The 21,102-nt window shown below is 31.0% G+C and overlaps 1 protein-coding gene across 1 annotated transcript in view; it reads right to left on the reverse strand.

The window, feature by feature from the left end:
- LOC123660134 (MOXD1 homolog 1-like) overlaps nucleotides 1–20,697 on the reverse strand; it is a 38,677-nt gene extending 17,980 nt beyond the window's left edge. The window contains exon 1 of the mRNA XM_045595238.1: nucleotides 20,240–20,697. Within this exon, the coding sequence (XP_045451194.1) occupies nucleotides 20,240–20,671 (432 nt within the window). The 5' untranslated portion in view covers nucleotides 20,672–20,697. The remainder of the gene's footprint in view (nucleotides 1–20,239) is intronic.
- Nucleotides 20,698–21,102: the final 405 nt, after the last annotated feature.

A 21,102-nucleotide genomic window follows, 5' to 3' on the forward strand; every position in this document is an offset into this window, starting at 1 on the left:
TATACCACATAACTTTTTATTGGATGTATCGATTTTGATAATTCTTTTTTTGTTGGAAAGAAGATATCCCTAGTTTAGTACCATGATAAGGAAACCAGAATTTGATGATGGGATCCCAGAGAAATCGAGGGAAACTCTCGAAAATCCATATACATAACTTTTAACTTTTTTTTAAACTTATATGCATAACTTTTTACTAGGTGTACCGATTTTAATGATTTTTAATTTAATCAAAAGCTTATGTTTATCATGTGGTCACATTTAAATTTTATCGAAATTTGATAACTACTTTTTGAGTAATCTTTGATAACGCGTAGTTACTTGACTATTTTTTCGTCGATCTACGTTGTATTACTTGTCGATGTAATTGAAGTCGGTTTTTTTTTTTCGTTTGCCTGCAAACACAATTATTCGAACACTTTAACTCAAGAACGGCTGGACCGATTTTCATGTTTTTTTTTGTGTAAACAGTTTTCTTCTGTTTTGACATAATCATTTCGGCAATCCGGCAACTAATAAATCAATAAGCACTCAGCTAAATGAAACATACATTTATGATCTTGCGTGCATATGCATTTTGATGATAACTTGATTCAAGCATAAATTGTCAGTCAAAGCAGGAATAAAATTTTAATATTATTTATGACGAATCTTTAATTTAAAACGTTTAAAGTAAATTTCTCTTATGCAAAATAACAGAAATGTATGTAACACACATAATTTTTCGAATGACTTGGAATAAATTCGATAATCCTTTGTTTTTTGTTCGTTATTGTCAAGACAAGGTTTTTTAATACAATAAAACAAAATGACTGACGCTTACTAAAAAGATAAATAAGGTATTAAGTACGGTTTAGGTTTATAATACATTCAGAGTGTTCATAAAGTACTTTGATCATTTCTTATGGACGTCATCGTCATTTATTGACATAAGAAACAAAACACATTTATTTTAGAATTTAATTTAGAATTATATTTTAAGGTGTCACATCAATGTTATTGTTTATACGACAATGAATTATTAATAACATGACTGGCATATATACATAAAAATTTCGCGAAAAAAAACTTATCGGGGACAGACAAATGACAGCACGTCCTTGCCTCAGAAACGAGTGTAAACAAATAACGAAAGTGCTTAGGAAATTATTAATCAGTAATTTGTACTGTGAAAGATTTCTTCATTAAGCACTGATTGAGTATCTGAACCACATACATCAATCAGCAGCGTGGTAGCATCCAATCACTTATATATACTAACCTAACCTAACCTGACCCATAACATATAGCTAAATCCTCACTGTTACTTAGAAAAACTTTTTTCTCCAAATATGCACCGTATCTACTGGTATGACCTCAATTTTGAATTATAATCAATAGCAAATAATTTTAGTATCTTATTTCTTTTAGTGTAACGATTAGTTAAACAAAGAGCTATTTCTTATTACATTTACGAGTGAGTATATATTAAGTTTTGCTTAGTTAGCATAATAAAAGTAATAAAGTAATCAATTGTTTATCGGTACAAAAAACCTTTAGTTGTCTAAAGGGAAACTTCAAACGAGTTGCTAAGTTCGAATACAATGTGTACAATAAACGGAAAAAAACCTTTTTTATTAAATAAACCTGTACTTGTACTTTTGGTACCCATATTTTGTGGCGCGCCACAACGACGATGAGGGCACCGCTGGTTTTTAGTGGGTAGTTCGGCATTGCACCTACCGCCGAGAGCCCCACACTCCTGTCGCCTACGGGTGACGGGGTTAGTGCGTAAATGCATTTCCCAGCAATTAAAAAAAAGGACAGCATAAACTGTTCTGCTCATTTTATTTAAGTTTTAATATAAAAGTGGACGTTTGTAGTTCATTTCTATAGGATATTTAAGGTTAATATTTGAGTCGGAAATGTAACAATTAAATATAGATTAATGATAGACGCATTGTAGGATAATCAAACTAATGGTTTTTAAACCCGATATACTAACGACTAATGCATTGGTTCAGTTTGTTCTAAGTCAGTATGTCCTATCTACTAGAAGTACCGCGTCATAAATATTTTATAACTTTCCATAAGTCGTAGAATAACATAAATTTTTATAGCATTTCGATTTCTTCAATAAATTGTGTTTCTGATAGTTTTTACGAATTGGGTCCTGCAGATTGTACGACATAAAATATTAAGAGATGACTCATTTAATTTATAATAATTGACTGTTTATTTTGTTTAGAAATTTCTTATCGATTCTTCTCTACAGATCCGGAATGCGGTAGGTAAATTTAACAATGTGTAATTAATAAAAATATAACTTTGACTTGCAAAATTACTTGAATAAAGTAATTTTTGATTTTGTTTTTTTTTTTTTTGATTTATATTAAGTTCTATTGTAACTCATTATGTCTTCCCTTGTTCGTAGTCCTTCTATATATTATGCACAGACCAAAACCTGAACATGTGACATATTCATTACCTACACGGCACATAGTTTTCGGCCAGCGCATTTGTAATTCCAAACATTACGGCATTTTAAATGAACTCAGACATAACACTCATGGATGAATCGTTGTTAGAATAGATAATAGAAGTTTCCTTATAAATAGATCTAATCAGACCCTTTCCTGTGATAGATTCCCACAAGAAACTGTCATTGTGACGAAATACAATACGGTCTTAAGTGCTCGGAACTTAGTGATATCGTATTATATGTTTCATGGTATTGTTGGGAGGAATTTGATGTGAAAGGTTTTATGCTTTTTATTTTATTAAAAAAGTGTATGTGGGTGCTTTGTACCTGTACTTATGGTAAAGAGGTTTTTAATATGTAACGTTTATGTGTGTATGTATATGTAAATTGGTATAGAAGTGTGTTTTTTGTTTTCAACTAGTGTTCGGATTTGTGGCCACGACTTCGTCCGCGTGGAATAGTGACATTGGACACCATTTTTTGAATTTATATTTTGGTCTATTTTATTTTTTTTATTCATTTATTTATTTATAAGGGATGGTACACAGCACAGAAAAAAATATAAAACAAACAAGAATTAAATATAATCAAAAAGGCCAATTACGACCATCCATTCGTTTAAAATTAGATTAATTAATCCGTTAATTTTTAGATTATAAACGCCGTCGTTTGGGTATTAGTGCAACGTGATTCTTTGAATTGACATAACCTTTTTTTATTTATGACCCGATGGACATGAAACAAACATTATATGTTAGTGAAGCTTACCACAATATATTAGTGAAAACCGCATCTAAATAAGAAGCTTCTGAGATTAGCGTACACAAACATATTACACATACATTTTTATTATATGTATTGATTATGAGTAAAGCACAATATTCCGTTCACTACAATCATATGATTAATTTAGTAGGTACACAATTATGATGATATTTGCAAATTCATAAAATCATAACATGTTAATATGTAATTAATAATGACGTTGTAAGCAGAATTTCTCACATAATATTTAAAAAAATATGTAGATGCTAGTTATTTTAACATTTATTTTGTTCATCTTTCCGGTACCTTTTATGACGTGTTCCTTAGAAACATGTCACTAGCTGATTGATGAAGCCGAGTTTCTATATCTAACAAACGATTCGTTTTGCTAACGAACCGTTCGATTTCAAATATATAATGTTCGAATTACAGTTTAGGAGTCCTCTTAGTTTTGGCAGTTTGGTTTTTTTGTTTTCGCACGGAACCCTTTAAATTTAAAACAGTCAATCAGTAATGTTCGATCGAACTAATACTTATAGGACCTCAATTGTCGGACGAGGCGTCAATCGCGTCGATCTTTCTTGCATTCTTGCCATATCTCACATCAATCACACAAATAAGACAATTGAAATTTGATATGAATCGCTTGTACAACAGCTATATAGGTAAACATGTATGTATGTATATATAGGTATAAGCTCGTATTACAACGACACTCGAAGAATGTTAAATTTTCTTACTTTCCAACAATGAGTATAATATTCATATACCTACTAACGCGAAATTTCGAAATTTCAGTTACATTTTAGCATTTAGTTTTGAGTATTTTGCTATTGTTAGATATTACAAATTTTTTTTTCATTTTTTTACATGTCTAACACACACGTTCATCTAAGGGCGAGTCAATTTTTGCTCAATCTTGATTATTATTTTCTGAACTACAAATAAAATGTTGTTTTAATTATTAACTAGAACGTTGTTTAGTTGTTCGCGATTCCTTTAACTAATGGATAAACATTTTTATTTTCTTCTTAGTGTAAGTATAGTTAATTTAATATTAAGTTCACTTATTATTTGTTAATAATAAATTACTAAAAAATAATCGACATATATATATATATATATATATATATATATATATATATAGTTAAACTCTACACTAGATGAATTTTTAGAATATGAAGGCTAGAAATCATAAAATATTGGAAATTTTTGTAATAGTATTTGCCAGTAAATTAAAAGTGATTCCAGGTGTTGGTGTTAATAATTATTGTTTTTTGAAGCAGTTGGCACTAAAATACTTTGTTAAAAATAATTATTTTTGAAATAGTGACTTTAGAAGTCTCTACAACGGTCAATTTTGTTTTTGTGTTCATATTTATATGTTTATTTTATTAAAATCAAAATAATTATACTAGGTAATATGTAGGTACTTTGAGTATTAATAAATGTGAAAATTATGACATTTAAAACAACATACAAAGTTCACGTATACCTAAAGGGTAATCAAAACAGAATTTATATAGAACACAAATTCTTGAACTGTAATTTTATTCAGATTAGGTAGGGATAAAGGGTTAGCGAAGGAACAGGATCAAGACCACTCTGTTAACGTATACAAAGTGTTTAATTCAAAACATGAGGTTCGAACGGGGTCATGCATAATGCAAGGTGCACGGCAGACAGACAGACACCTGCGGTACAACTATTAAAAATATAAGTAGAACTACAAAAATTTCCCACGATATAAATAAGACTTTACAAATATTAACATTAAGTTTAATTTCGCGTGTATATTTTGTTTATTATGATTCGAAAATTAACGATAAAGGTTTAAAACTTTAATTGAAAATTTTTAATACCGATAGTCCAGTATTAATTAAACTATAGCCTTACATGTACAAAGTATGTGTAATGTGAGAGTTTTGCGAATTTCTCTAACGAAATATCGTAACTTATCGGTAAGGGCTTCTATCCAAACAACTTTTATATGTATTCATAAAACATGTATCACATTAACCTTAAGCTTGTTATATAAATACAACTTACTTAGATTTAATTTTGTAATTTTATTGACATTTTTTTTAAAATTTCGCTGAATATATACTGATAGACATAACAATCATCATAATTACATAGATATGTAGCGAATTTACTTTTCAATACATGTATTCAATATTGTAGTTGTATGTTTATACGTGGTAACCTTGTAATCTAATGGATCAATTTTGTAAATTACATACACAACTCTACTAACACCTGTAAGTTAATGGGGGAGTGAAGGTCATCAGTAATTATATATGTAAATGGTGTTATTAATCAGGTCAAATTACCTGTTTGGTGGTAACACGTAAAAACAGTATCAATAGATATTGCAAACAAGTCATCTATCTCTCAATAAATGACGATGACGTTTGTTTTTTGAACGCGATAATCTCAATGGATATTTAATTAATTTTTATTGAACAGTTTTTGAAAAGAAACTAGATAATTGTGTCTTGCTAGCAAACGAAAAAAAAAACGTACTCCAATCATCTTCAATCTTCAAACGCACTAGTCATCTCTACGATTTTCGAAGGTTCCCCTCGATTTCTCTGGGATTCCCTCATCAGATCTTGGTTTCCTTATCATAGTACCCCCCTGGAATATCTTCTTTCTAAGCGTTATCAGCGAACATATATATATATATATATTTGTGTTATATATTACTACCACAAACGAGAACAGAAAAATGAGAAATTTCGATGAGAAGACTGTGTAATTAAATTCTGTTTAGTTCCAATATATATATATTTTTTCGTAAAATTACTTAAAATTCAACGTCAACTACTAAAATTTTTCGGTTGTAGTACACCTTTAAAAAATAACAATTATTTTATGTTATGAAATTAAACAGAACCGAAAGAACCGGGTAATACCGGTTCCGTTAAGTACCGATTTCCCGATTCTCAAAAACAGACTGGACCTGGGAACCCTAACTAATATATTATAAAATATTTAAAAATATTGTTCACAACATTATTGTTTGAACTATTTTTGATCGATCCAGCCTGTGACGTTTTACTATAGGGCTATTTTCCAACGTAGGAGAAGGGTCGGCGCTTTATCCAACACGGTATTCAACAGAAAGTTGGCGGATACCTTTATATAATGGTAATGGTATGTGTTCTAGTATTAATTCACCAACCCAAAACTTTCGAAAAACAATTCTAACTAAACAACGTATGGAAAGCATCAAACGATCTCTAAATAAATTCAATTGGTCCCAACTATCGTTTGACGTACATTTCACGCACATTGTGTTCGAGTTTCACATGCGCGAAACATCATGCGATTCTCAAAACTTATTCTTTTGTGTGAACGTATAAGGAATTTTAATGCTTCCGTCTGAACTTGGAATAAATTGTACAATAGACTTGCGTAATGTCGGCGTGTTTCGTAGTCAATCAATTTACCTGACGTACGTAGGGTACGTAACCCTATTCTTGTTTATATTGTTATCCCGATATGTATCTCGGTCTTTTGTGCTTTTTGTATGATTTGCTCTATGCCTTTTTAACTTTATGTGGTTATCTGAATACTGGATAAAATATTGCGTCCTAAATTTCAACCCAACGAATGTAGAATGATAGGTATAGATTAATTAACATATACAGTTCGAAGATACAACATATAAACCACTTAATGATCAAACAATTTCCTTATTTATTAGCATTATCATTAGCTTTTGATTTGCGTGCATTATTCAGTTGTCTCAAAATGTTTCTTTATCTAAAAAAAAAATTGTAGAAACTATCATGATTTCAGCTTATCGTAGACCACTGCCGGACATAAGCCTCCACAAGTTCTCACCAAAAATGGTGTAAACTCATGCGTTTTGCCCATAGTCACCACGCCGGGCAGGCGGGTTGATGACTGCAGGGCTGCGCCTTCGGCCTATGTATTTCAAAGCCAGCAGTTGGATGGTTATTCCGCCATCCGTCGTCTTTTAAAGTTCCATGATGATAGTTGAACTGTGTGAGAAAATATGGGGGATACTTATTATAATTTCTGTATTTAAAAATCGAATGTCGAATCGAATCGAATGAACTAAAAATGAAAAAAGTACCGTACGAGTATAAATTTATCTATTCCTTATGAACTATTCTATTTTAGTTGTCAACTATATTTTAAAATAGAACCTCACAAAGTATTTTAATAAATAAATATATATAATTCCAATGTAATATATTCATCACATACGTTTAAAGTAATTAATGTATTATTTCTTATCTACTTACTAATAACTCTTGATAACATTCCTCGTAGCTCTTATCATCCGAACCAAGATTTTATCCCTTACATAAAAGACTTATCAAAAATACCGAATCAAAGATTTTTTGAATATTTGAGACCACATTTCTTTTAAATTTAGGGTTTAGCTTCATACCAAATATTTTTATAGCTTATCCATGCATTACAGTCTTGCTTTTAAACTCATATAGAAAAGAAATATCAGAAAAATTCAACGATATTTATAAAGTCTATTTTTTAATTTTAATAAGTAAATGTCTAATTAAATAATTTGCCCGTATAAGTATTAGAATATACAAAAAAGGCATAAAAGTTTCGACATGTATCAAGTCTACAAATACATTTATCATTAGGCATGACATTATTAAAAGATACAAATAAACACAAACACGTTTTGTAGAAATGTAATCTGTAAGTTACACTGACTATATTACGAACGATTTATAAGAACAGGTAAAGTTCAAAGAAGCCATTTAAGAACTTTTATTTAAATTTAAGCCCGTTCCACTGGCGTGCAATGAAGCAAAGCTAATTGCGTAATCAATGCATTAAAAACCAGGTGAAACGCATGCGTTAATTAATGCGGGTATAACGTTAAACGTTACTGGTCTTACCGTACTATAGACGTGAGAATTTGATATTTATCTAATGACGCGATAAAAAACATAAAAACTCACTAGTTTCAATCAATAACGGTTGACAGATATAAAATACGAGTATTACGCAAAGACGTATCGCTAAAGTAAATTGATTCAGTGGGAATTTTTAGATTAATTAATTAATGAATTAATTATTTTTTTATTTAATATTATCATTAAACTTATTGAGAGTAGTGTTGTCATGTTATTAGGTAGTTCTATAATAAGGGAACTTTACGGAGTTGGAATTATATCTAATAGGTTAAAGAGTTTTTTCTTATTATGTTTCGTTTAATAATAAGTACATGTTTTGAGATTTAAAACTTTTTGGTAAGTGGTTTCACTTTATTTTGTACACAATCCTATTATCGAACGATTTTATCTACTCTATAACTCTATAAAGAAATAAAATATATAATTAAAATTTAATTAATTTATGTAATAACTTTTAATAACATAATAATAGGTACCTATTGGTAAAAATATTATGCTCCTACATTTGCAATCTATCAAGATTGACTTCGACATGTTCCTAATATCCGTGTTGTTCGTCTGTTCAATATGTGTGACAAGAAAACAACGAATGAGTCACTTCTACGTGGTGTTACTCGTTACGAATGCCTTCGCGCACAGACATTACACAATCGAATGATTTAATTCATGAACTCAAAAATACTTAGAATCATACATTTATTAAATATCGACAAGACAAAAAAAAAATATATTATATATAAATTTTAACTGTTATGTGATAGATACATGTGTTGTTGGAAAGTAATGATAGTTTATCCAAGGAAGATATTTCATTAATATTAAGTCTTATTGATATATTATACTCTATTATTGGCAGATATAAATAAACATGGAGCTAAAAAGCTTATTTTTTTAAGTGAAAACTTCTTTAGCCGTGTTGGGCACTTTTTGGTAGGGGAAATTATTATGGGTTCGTGTTACCGACATGCCCATGACTGGCGCACGCACAGCGGACGTATGCTGTGCGCGTTAGACGCTTTTTGGATGCAAGTTCTAAACAAGAGCTTAAAACTTGCAATACTAAAAATAACTGAGTTAGGACATAGCAGGAATTAACTGAGGTAGGGCACAGCAGGAATTTCCTGCTCAAAATATGGAGCAGCCCGACTGGGGAAGTACCGCGACCTTACAGAAGATCACAGCTAAATAATACTGCTCTCAAGCAGTATTGTGTTCCTGTGGTGAGTAAGGTGACCAGAGCTCCTGGGGGCATTGGGTCGGCACCGCGCTTGCGATGCTTCTGGTGTTGCAGGCGTCTATAAGCTACGGTAATCTCCATCCATTAGGTGAGCCGTACGCTTGTTTGCCGAACTAGTGATATAAAAAAAAAAAACTAAACATTAAACGCTAGTTTGAAATCCTTCATATGGTCGTTGTTTTGTTGACGGAAATAAATATAAAATAAATTATTATTTCCGATTGAATCTCGACATCCGTCAAGCGTGCTACTACAATCGTAAAGGAGCGCACACAAAGTTCCTCATATTTAATAGAGCGTTTATAAAAGCTAGAAGCATGCGAAGGGTATATATGTAAAATATGTATACTTTTTTTAATAACTCAAAAATTTGGGAATTTTGTGCAGTTTTTTAACCGACTTCAAAAAAAGGATATATATAAATTAAATTACGAAATGTGTACGCATGTAACTTCCAAACAATTGCGCCAAATTGCATAAGTCTTTTCTTTGTTTGCTTCATTGTTTTTGTATAATAATTCTTAAATATATATTGTGCAATAAAGTATCAATAAATCTATACAAATATTATAAAACTGAAGAGTTTGTTTATTGGATTGTATGAACGCGCTAATCTCAAGAACTACTGGTTCGATTTGAAAAATTATTTTAGTGTTAGATAGCCCATTTATTGAGGAAGGTTATAGGCTATATATCATCACGCTAAGATCAATATGAGTTGAGCACTATTGAAGAATGTTTTAAGATCGGGGTTTTTTTCAAGTAACTATTCAAAGCGGACGGGCAGTAGCTAGTAAGTAAATAAATTGTCAAGACAAGTCTTATACAAAAAATAAAATAAAAATGATATTGATATATTTACGACAAAAAAAAAATACGGATCAAAGTTCACCGAATTCAGCTAGCTTTTCAATCTAGTATAATGTATGTGTGCAGCATATAAATTTTCTTTCAAGCCAGATTACTAGTAGTGCATTTGTTATAATTGTGTTTGTTCGCAAACGAAAGAAACCGTTTCTCTCGATCTCGATAAAATTTAAATGAGACCACATGATAAGCTTGCTGTGTGGTTATGGCAGTAAAGAATATAGCCAGCCTCTCTCTTCCCGTGGGTGTCGTAAGAGGCGACTAAGGGATAACACAGTTCCACTAACATCTTGGAGCTTATAAAGCCGACCGATGGCGGGATAACCATCCAACTGCTGGCTTTCAAATACATAGGCCGAAGACGGGCAGCATCGTCTTCGGTGCGACAAAGCCAGCCCAGCGGTCACTAACCCGTCTGCCCAGCGTGGTGACTATAGGCAAAACAGATGAGTTCGCGCCATGATGTTTGGTGCGAACTTGGGGAGGCCATGTCCACCAGTGGACTGCGATAGGCTGAAGTGACATTCTAATCACTACAATAAAAAAATACAGTGGAATTGAGAAGCTCCTCATTTTTTGAAGTCGGTTAATAATAAACGACTGCATTAAATTCATGCATCGAGTGAATCATGTTTACGTGACTTTGCTCGTACGCTAAGCAAACGCGCACATAAAAATGGTCGGGACTTTCCGATCTGACCGAGCAGTGACAGCAAAGTCACAAGTTTGAATACTAATTCGATCGAATTTAAAGCATCCTAATTTATTCGACATACAGATAAGTATTTTAAAGAAAAGTTACATGGAACGTTTCGCATACTAATGTAAATGTACGTAAGTATATTTTGTTTTTGTTACTTATAGAAGATATAAATGGCCGCGATGAATTTGTAAATTAACATATTTTTAAAGACGTGTTCCAAATTTAAATTAGTTTAGTCCGTCGTTAGTAAAAAAATGTATGAAACAATGTATGTATTCAAGGACTCCTATTTATATGTGAGTAAAGTAATAAAGATGATAAGTATTACATATTTAAAAAAAAAATAACTAAGCTGAAGCGACATGTAAACGTAACATAGCTGGACAAAACTGGTAATTTCAACCATTTCAGGGTTAGGGTATAATTCACCACGACGATTCGTTGTAGGTTCAAGAATAATATCCCTATTAAGTTCCTAAAATCGTTGTTAGGTGTGCGTAAGGTCGTGTGGCCAATACATAATATATTTACATACAGCTTAAACAAATTGTTAACTTGAATCTTCGTTTGTTAACGACGTATAAATTATGTCATTGTACTAACGCCTTCTATCCGTTAAGAACTAGTTTAATATGAATTATTATTAGTGAAAAAAAATGTTCTAAGTAAACACCAGTGTTGATGGTAAGATTAATATAGAAAATTTATATTCATATAAAAACTCAACAAACATATACTTGAAATTACTTCAGAATTAACCTTTTTATTAATCTATTCTGATGGCCAATACTGGTTTAAATAATATAAAATGTGATATACTTAAAAAAGGTCGAAAAAAGAATTCTAAATTCAAAATACAAATTTAATTCCATTCACCTTTCTCGTTCACAGTACACTCCCTCATTAACCGGGATTCAAACCCTAGTGGTTAACCATTCGTCATACAACCCGAGCGGATTTTATATGGCTTTACCTATAATCCCTTGAAAAAAAACTACGTTTGTTTTCTTTAACAAAAATTGATTGCCTTTTTAGGTTTAATGTTCAAAAACAATTATTTTTCAAATGAAGTTCAACCATTTTATACCATACCATATTAAAAGCGATTGTGATTAAAAAGTACACAATTTTAATTTGTTCGTTTCACATCTCCCTGCTCTATTCTTCTTAGAAAAATAACATTATTATATTTATTATTGGCAGTAGTAAATAACTTAAAATGCGCATTGAGATAATCATGAAGGTCAATTTAGACCAATCTCCGCGATAACCTATACATGGAAACATTTATTTCATTAAAAGTCTTAATACATTGTATACAAGAAAATAAATTAAAATAAATCTTGATTTGATAAATCTATGAAAATCAATTTTTTTTTTGGGTTGTTTTCGGGTATTTGATGTCGCGTTTGTGACGAAGGTGTGAATTTTGTTGAATAGAAGTGTTCCGCCGAGTTCTTATAGGTATTATCTTATGAATATTAAAAAAAAATCTAATAATCTATAAAATAATGTTACTCATATTCTATTGTCTATAAATCTGTGTGAACATAAAAAAAAGTAGTGGTAGCGGTCATTAGGAAACTATTTGAATCTAGAAAAACACTGACATAGAAACACGAAAATTTGTTGAAATTTTAGAATAAAGTTTGTATGAACAATTACATTATTTATGCGTTTAATAGTTTCATACGCACTGCTTGAATATTTTTAATACGTTTTCTAACACACATACCTAATATGCCTTTGAGCGCAACCTTTGTCACTTAATAACTTTTTAAATACTAAAGCGACGTGGATGAAATTTCAAACTGTCTTGGATTAGTGCAACGTAGTTTTTTTTTTATAACCATAAAGGTTTTTGTATCATCATAACCTTTCGAAAGAATAAAGAAAGAATAAAAAAAAAAATTCAAGACTGTTTATGATATATATTGATTGTTACAAAATATTCTTAATTCAAAAATTTAATACGATGTGTAAAATGAAATCATAAAAAAAACTTTTCTATTTCTCTATCCTTCACATTAAATTATAATTAGGTATAGCTCAGCTTTAGAATATAGAAAATTAACTTATATATCTTTTTCCGAAATATAATAATTATTATAATATACTCACGTACAAGAGATCTTTAACTTGAAAACAATAAAACATCTTTGTTAAATTTTATTTATATATAAAAAATACACAATATATTAACCAAAATCTACAACGGCTCGATTATATTATTTGTAGAAGATAGTTGCTATAATTAAACCTTGTTTTAAGAAATAGGTTTATGAGATTAAAATGTGACCTAAATGTAATTTTTAGGGAATAAATTATGAGGTTCGCAATAGTGGTGTTTTGTCACAGTAAATATTCCTCTTTAAGGCCGTTATCTTACGTAAGTCTTCGTATTGTTGAGTCGGTTACAAGTTGAGTCGACTAACTAAACAATTAATATGCAAGACCACCATATTGAATTAGTCAAGTCGCTGGGTTTGGTTGACAATTACGTTTAAAGACAATTGTGTAACTTCTTTCTATAACAATTATTTATCTTATAATGTGTGTAGTTGGAATGTTTTTGACTTCGTCAATGTATTCACTGCCCTGGTCGTTATATATTTAGTATAGACTATATTAGTAATAACAAATCAAAATATAATTTTACCGTATTTTTGAAATTATGAAATGGTAAATATGATGTAAGTATACTTACATTATTTTATTTTTGTATGAGCTCGTGTCTTACGTAAATGCGTGTCTGTAGGTTTTATATTCCTATTATCTTAAAAATATATTTTAAAATATATTTTCAAGTGTGTGTAATTAATAACGACATCTATACAAATAAAATTTGAGTGTATATTTGTAATATTAAAATAACCGCTTTTTACTAAATATGTATGGTGGACACACGGTACATACATATTACCAAAATAACATTTTTTACAGTTTTTGTTAGTCTATCTGTCTGTCTGTCTATTTGTTCCGGCTAATCCCTGAAACGGCTGAACTGATTTTGACGGGACTTTCACTGGCAGAGAGCTGATGTAATAAGGAGTAACTTAGGCTACTTTTATTTTAGAAATTTATTTATTTTATAACTATGAGGACTGAACAAGAACTTTTTTGTTAAATTACACGCGGACGAAGTCGCCGGCACAGCTAGTATTTTATAAGTTTTCATAAACACATACCTCATTGGTCAAGCGCCGTACCCCTTTCAAGCAGCTGACCATTCGCGGTTTCACCTGCCCTGTCTATAACTACGATTATACAACGCAGTACGCGGAATAATGTTTGCAGTCAACGGAATTCTTTACAGAGGTAACTAGTAAGCTTATAGGCATACTCAGGGCCGTATTTATCAATGACAAGAGAATAAAGAGCGTTCAGTTTTCATCGTACAGTTTTGTTTTGTTTAAACGCTTCCTTAGTGTTTCTTAATAGGCTTATTTATTGTTGTTATATAAAGATAGCTTTACTATAGTCGCCCTCTGTATTATATCTACTTACTGATGTACTTTACGAGTGAAACTACAGGTACGCCTTTGTTTCATCTGCAATGACATCTGTACTATTAAACGATGAATTGCAGGCTAACATTTTATTATTCTGAATATTATATCTTTCTTATACTAAAACACTGTGTGGTTACAGCAGTAATGAATATACCCACCCCCTCTCTTCCCGTGGGTGTCGTAAGAGGCGACTAAGGGATTAAACACAGTTCCACTACTACCTTGGAACTTTAAAAGCCGTTATAACCATCTAACTGTTTCGAAATACACAGGCCGAAGACGGCCAGTAGCGTCTTCGGAGCGACAAAGCTAGCTCTGCGATCACCAACCCTCCTGCCCAACGTGGTGACTATAGGCAAGAAACATGCGTTCGCGCCATTTTTGGCGCGAACTTGTGGAGGCCTATGCCCAGCAGTGGATTGCGATAGGCTGAAGTGATGAATACTAAAATAATTATCAATATTGGTCTAATAGTTGCATTTGTTACGAATCATACAGTTACTTTTTTAAGTTACAAACACACAACAAAACACAAAAAAGTGATTTTAAAACCAAAATTGAAGATACTATTTTTAACTATTTAAATAGCAATATAACGAAGTTATAAGTAATTATGTATATACGGTTTAAATTTCCGAGTCAAAAGAACGGAGATTTAAAGCGAACCCGGAATGCTATGCAATCGGAATACTTTATAACTTAAATTTGTATAATCCAAAAGCAGTAATTGGAAAATTTATCTGCGGCTCTCATATGTTTATTTTACTTCTTTAGATGAATGAAACTATGCTCATCCCTAATACTTATTGTGACTACTATATTCAATATATATAACTTTAATTTTAACTCATTTACTATCAATATAACTATGTATATATCTATATAAATAAAAATTAATGTTGCTAAGCGTATAACTCAAGAATGGCTCAACCAATTCAGCTATTTTTTTGAATGGTTTTAATACTTTAAAAAATAAAATAAAAAATCTATATAAATAGACGTCTATTAACTTTTGACAGAACGAAGTCTGTCCGGTTAACTAGTATACAATAGATAAAAAATACAACACCCGACATTTCTGTAAGTGTCAATTAACCATTAACTATAAATCCTTATCAAAAGAGGTATATACAGCAAAAACCCCTTGTTTTCGTTCTATCAAATGTAAACAATTTGCACAATAGTTGAACTAAAGCAGCCACTTTTATATGAGAATTCAATTGTGAATCGCCTAACGCATTCAGCCTGTAACATCCCACTATTGGGATCTCCATGTAGGAGAAATATTAGAGCTTAATCCACCACGCTGCTCCACTGAGGGTTGGTGGTTATCTTCTCTACTGTGAGTACTGTGAGACTGTGATTGTAAAAGTAAGAGATAATTTATATAATGTGTAATAATTATATATATAATAAAGGTTATCATTTGTAAATACTCGTAAATGAAAAGTTCAATACAGATACACGAGCAAAAGTATAAAATAACAATATGAAAATATTTCAAGATGTATTTATTATTCTCGTACCCACACATTGTCATATACACTTACACTTACACGCTATACAAATATGTGACCTCAAACTTGAAGTTTACTTTACATGATCATTTAATATGGTATATCTCATATATGAAAGCAACAAGACACTATTCACAGTGTAACAATAGTTTGAACTATCTCACACTATTCGCCTGTAACAATACAAATTAATTTATTAATTTAAATTTGTTAATACTGTATAAGAGCGGCCTTGGCAATAATTGTGATTCGCTGCGTGAATAACTACTATTCTCGCTGTAAATAGCCCTTTGGGCTGAATTAAATTTTGACTTGGAGATGCCTTTTCATTTCCTGGGTAAGAAAGGATTCGAAGTATTATAGCCGGATTTAATCCATTCACTTAAAGACACATCTTAAAGATTTTCATTTAGTTCTTTAAGAGTTATCAAGCAGACAAAGATTTGTTAATTTATTTCTTCTAAAAATTTAAAAATTTTCACTTTTTCGGTGTAGGAGACTACAAATTATAGATATTTTATAAATAATAACATTCGCCTGCGCCTCCGGATTATTTTTTATGGATTAAATTAAAAGTTAAATTTTATTCGAACCCAACAAGAAGTGATAGAAAAACACGCACAAACACCTTTACCTTCAAACATGTACGTTAACTATACACATTTAGGGAAGGTAAAAGTGGAAATTGGAATCTTTGTTCCCGTGATTAAAATTAAAAATAAAATCATGTAATATTTCACTTGCTACGTTTCTGAAAAAAAAAGAAACAATTAAAAATTATCCACAATACCATAGTAGTTATGTTTTTGTGCATAATATTATGTTTTTTCTAAGTTTTAAAATAGATTTTATAAATATCACTAACGATTTAGCGGTTTAAGCAATATTTTTACACACATATTTAACTCGTTCCACGTGAAAAAAAATAATAATTTTAAACTTTGTATTAATGTACAAGGTACTCTGGCAACATACTTCTGCATAACCGTCCAATACTATTTTTCTTATCCCTAAAATACGTCAATAAAGATAAATATTATTAATAATAATAGTAAGTGCCGCAAATAACTAAAGCACCGCATATGGAAACGAATTCTTTTTCTCATGAAACGTTTTAAATTGTAAATTATAGCCGTGCTTTAAACGTAATACGCGCTCACAAAAGGTGTTATGCTAAATACTAAAGTAGCTAATCTATTTAAATAAAAGTCAAATTTTAAAATGTACTGAGAATTGTTTTTTTTTTTTTGTCACGTGGATGGATCGTGATCAATTACACCTACAGAAGCCTCATTTTGAAGGAACGCAGTTACATCATAGTACATCATATGTATTTATTATCAGATATGATATTCATATGACTGAATTCCGTCGTGACTAAGAAACATACTTAATTTTAAATAATGATTTAATTTCTTCTGAATTTCGAGCCGCGATAGCGAATGTTTTTTGTTCACCACATATGGGTTTAAGCAAAAGACCGTAAACACAATTTTTTTTTGTAAAAAGTCCTATGTTACTTCTAATACCTCCAAGAATATGTGTACACAGTTTCATGGTGATCGGTTATGTAGTTTTCGCGTGAAAGCGTAACAAACAAACTTACATTCACATTTATACTCTTAGTAGGGATTTAAGCGACAAAAAATTACGTGCAGCGTTGATAACTATATATGCTTGTTACACAACATTTAAAACCTACGAAATTTTAATGACCTGATACGTTACAGTTACAAAACCTGTCGTCATTTTAAATTTAAAGCAAAGCAAAACTATGCGCCCAACTTGTTTATTTCGTTTTGAGCTGTATATGTTCTTATTATTGCGTGTACGTCACTGACCGCAGTTACACGAACTCTGAACACTCTCGGAAAGTATTAAAGAAATTCGTATGCAAAGCAAGGCGCAAGTTTACTGTTTATAGTTTGTTACTTCTAGGTAATGTTAATGTTTTATGATTATAGAAAGAGGGTTTTAAATCATTTTATCGATAATATAAAGAAAAAAACTTTTGATGGTGAGAAAAACAAATAATTTATTCAGATGTAAAAGTTTACACTCGTCTTCATGTGCCAGATCTTCCACCAACGTTGTAAGTGAACACTCGTTCTTATGTGTCGGTTGTAATGTCTTAAAAAACCAAGATGGTTGATCTATCCATATAAATGTTTTCATCACTAACGAAGAAAGGAAAGGTTATAAACAATACATTAAAATCATATCGGTACCGTTTAAGGCTTTCAGTGTAAATTACAATTTTTATCCACTAGGCCATCAGTTTTATACAACAAACTTTTAACTAATTTACGCGCGTTCAGCGTGACGAAGACTGGGTACAAAACAGTGGTCTTTTTCATACTAATCAGACCACAAAAATGGTAAACTATTCTTTACTGTACAAGGGGTCATATTGTTAGTACTAAAGTAATTTACCTAAATGTAAGAGTACATACGGGTAGCTTCACCATTTTATTTGGGTTTAACCCCAAACATCAGGGCGAATAGATATAGAACGAGAATACTAAAAAGTACAGGATCCATAAAGGAAATACATTTCTTTTCTTTACTACACATATATTTACAGATTTTTTTTATTTTTCTATACACGAATAATTGTAAATTGAAATATACATATAAGTAGTTACCATATTAAATACTGATTAAAAAGTAGAAATATATCGAAACAGCAGAAAATTATTTAAAATTAAAAAAAATGTAGGTACAAACAAGTTTTAATACAGGCGCATTATAATTCCCGAATAATGAAAAATGTGAACTACCCTTTTTATCGAAGATCGCTACAATTTAATTTAGTAGGTAGAGATTAAAAAATCCGTGCAATCAAAAAACAAAAGAAAGCTAGTTTATTCATAAAAGAAAAACAGTAATTTGACGTAGATGAAAAAAAGTGCCTCCGCTTTTTAAACGGCAGGTGAGAAATGAAATCTCGTATACAAAAGAGACAGTTAAGATGATGGCGGCAACCGTCACGCTTCGATACTTGGGACGTTGACAGTGTTCAAAAACCGCAGCCGAACTATTGTCTCATAAAAACATATAAACTGCGCCTACTATACCCCTTATCGTTACGTGATAAGGTCTATTTTGAGATAGCAAAGGTGATGGTTTTTTTTGTTTCAATTACGTAAGTGGATATCTTGTTAGATTATTTTTAAATAAAACAAAAGTGTACACTAGGTTTATAAAAACAATTTATGAACTATAACAATTTCATACTCGTTTATCAATCGTTACGCAACTTTGGTAATAGACTTGAGGGACTTGACTAAAATAGCAAAAGGTTTACGATGGATCGCTTTTTTGAATACAAACGACACAGATGAAAAATAAATTAACAAAATTTAACTTTGCTACGTGATACGAATTATCAATGATGGCGTTATTAGGCAAATGATTTCCATAACCTAAATATAGATTTATACCAAGATATCATATATATTACAGATATATACAAAGAGAAATCTATATCGAGGTCACAAACTACTTTATCAGTGTTACAGAAAGCACAAAATTTTATGATTTTAAAAGAATTTGATATACATAAATAGCTTCCTTGGCATAAGAAGATAGATGATTATTTCGAAGTACCAGTAAGACGTATGACGCTAGAGTCTAGAATACAAATTAGAAAAGGTTCCATAAAAATCCATAAAGGTATATTAAAAATATTTTCTTTTGACATGTTAGGAAGAAGACAATGCATGGAAAAATATTATCTATGCTACAATTACATTTAGTATACGATTGTAAGATGTTAACGTCTATCTAAAACTATCAGGTGTAAGATTTGTTAGTGTTATGAATCCTATCCATTTCCTACATGGGGAAAGAGGACTATGCCCAGCAGTGGAATATTACCGGCTGAAGCGTAAGCGTATGAATCCTATATGAGTTTGTTAACATGATATGTAATCGTATGTTTCGTCGTTTTTAATGAAAATCAAATAAAAATAATTTCTTCTATGGTAATTTACTTCTTGTGAATAACCGTCATAAAAAAATTTACTCCGTTCTATTTCACAAAATCGCAGAGAATTTTCCAAATGATGAAACTAAATATAACTAACTACATGAAAAACATTAAAATTACATAATTTGAATACTGATTCAGCGGTCGTCAGCGATTTCAGCTTACAAATGTTCAAACTTTATTCAAATGAGAAAATTGTTTGCGTAAGACCTCCTCTGAGCGTATCGGATATCGTGAGAATGCGATAACAGGTGCACTTACCAAAATTTGAGCATTGCCGTACTTATCGTCCACCCAAGCGACGACCAAGTCCGCTCCTCTCATATTTCTCGCCGAGTTAAATCCTAAAGCGACGTAACCATGGCTCTTCGCTTCTAACCTGAACGTTATAGTCGAATCTGTGTTCACCCACCGTAAAATTACATCACTATTTTCATCTAGACGCTCCGTGTGCGCCCATATCAAACCCGATTCGTACGCTTTTGAGTCAAAGGATTCTCTCCTATGCCGTGTCCTGTATTGGTCGACTATTTGGTTCGTTTTGTCGTTCTTGTTTTCTGTTTGGAATCCTAATGAATGCGAGTTTTGCGCGGAATTTGTCGGTAACTGGTTGGGTTGTGTGTACTTTAAACGCGGGATTTTCGCATCACAGAGGAATAGAGCGCTTAATATTAAAACCGTTTGAAGACGCATTGTTTATTTTATTTAGCTTCTTGTGCACATAACTTCTGGTATATCTGTAACAAAAATAAAATAATATAAGTTATACAAATACTATTGTCGTAATTTAAAAACTATGAAAAATTGAAATATGTTCAGTGGTCTAATCCAAAAATATTTAAAAAAAACCCTAAACGTCTTAAAAATGTTATTTACTATTCAAATGATGAACTTTTTTCGTCTTCTTTTCTTGTTTTTTTTTTTTTTTAATTTTATATTATACTGAAAATAAAATATACAATTTTAATTTCAAAATCACAAAAAAAAGTTTATCCATTTATGGCAATTTGTGTTAACAGTGAACAAAAACGAATAAAACAGAACATCGACTCTCCAACATTTTAGTAAGAACTTTGCTTTTTAAGTCCTGTTTATTCAAATATCTTGAAATTTATATATCTAAC

This window comes from Melitaea cinxia, chromosome 15 (genome assembly GCF_905220565.1).
Source record: "Melitaea cinxia chromosome 15, ilMelCinx1.1, whole genome shotgun sequence".
Lineage (NCBI taxonomy): Eukaryota > Metazoa > Arthropoda > Insecta > Lepidoptera > Nymphalidae > Melitaea > Melitaea cinxia.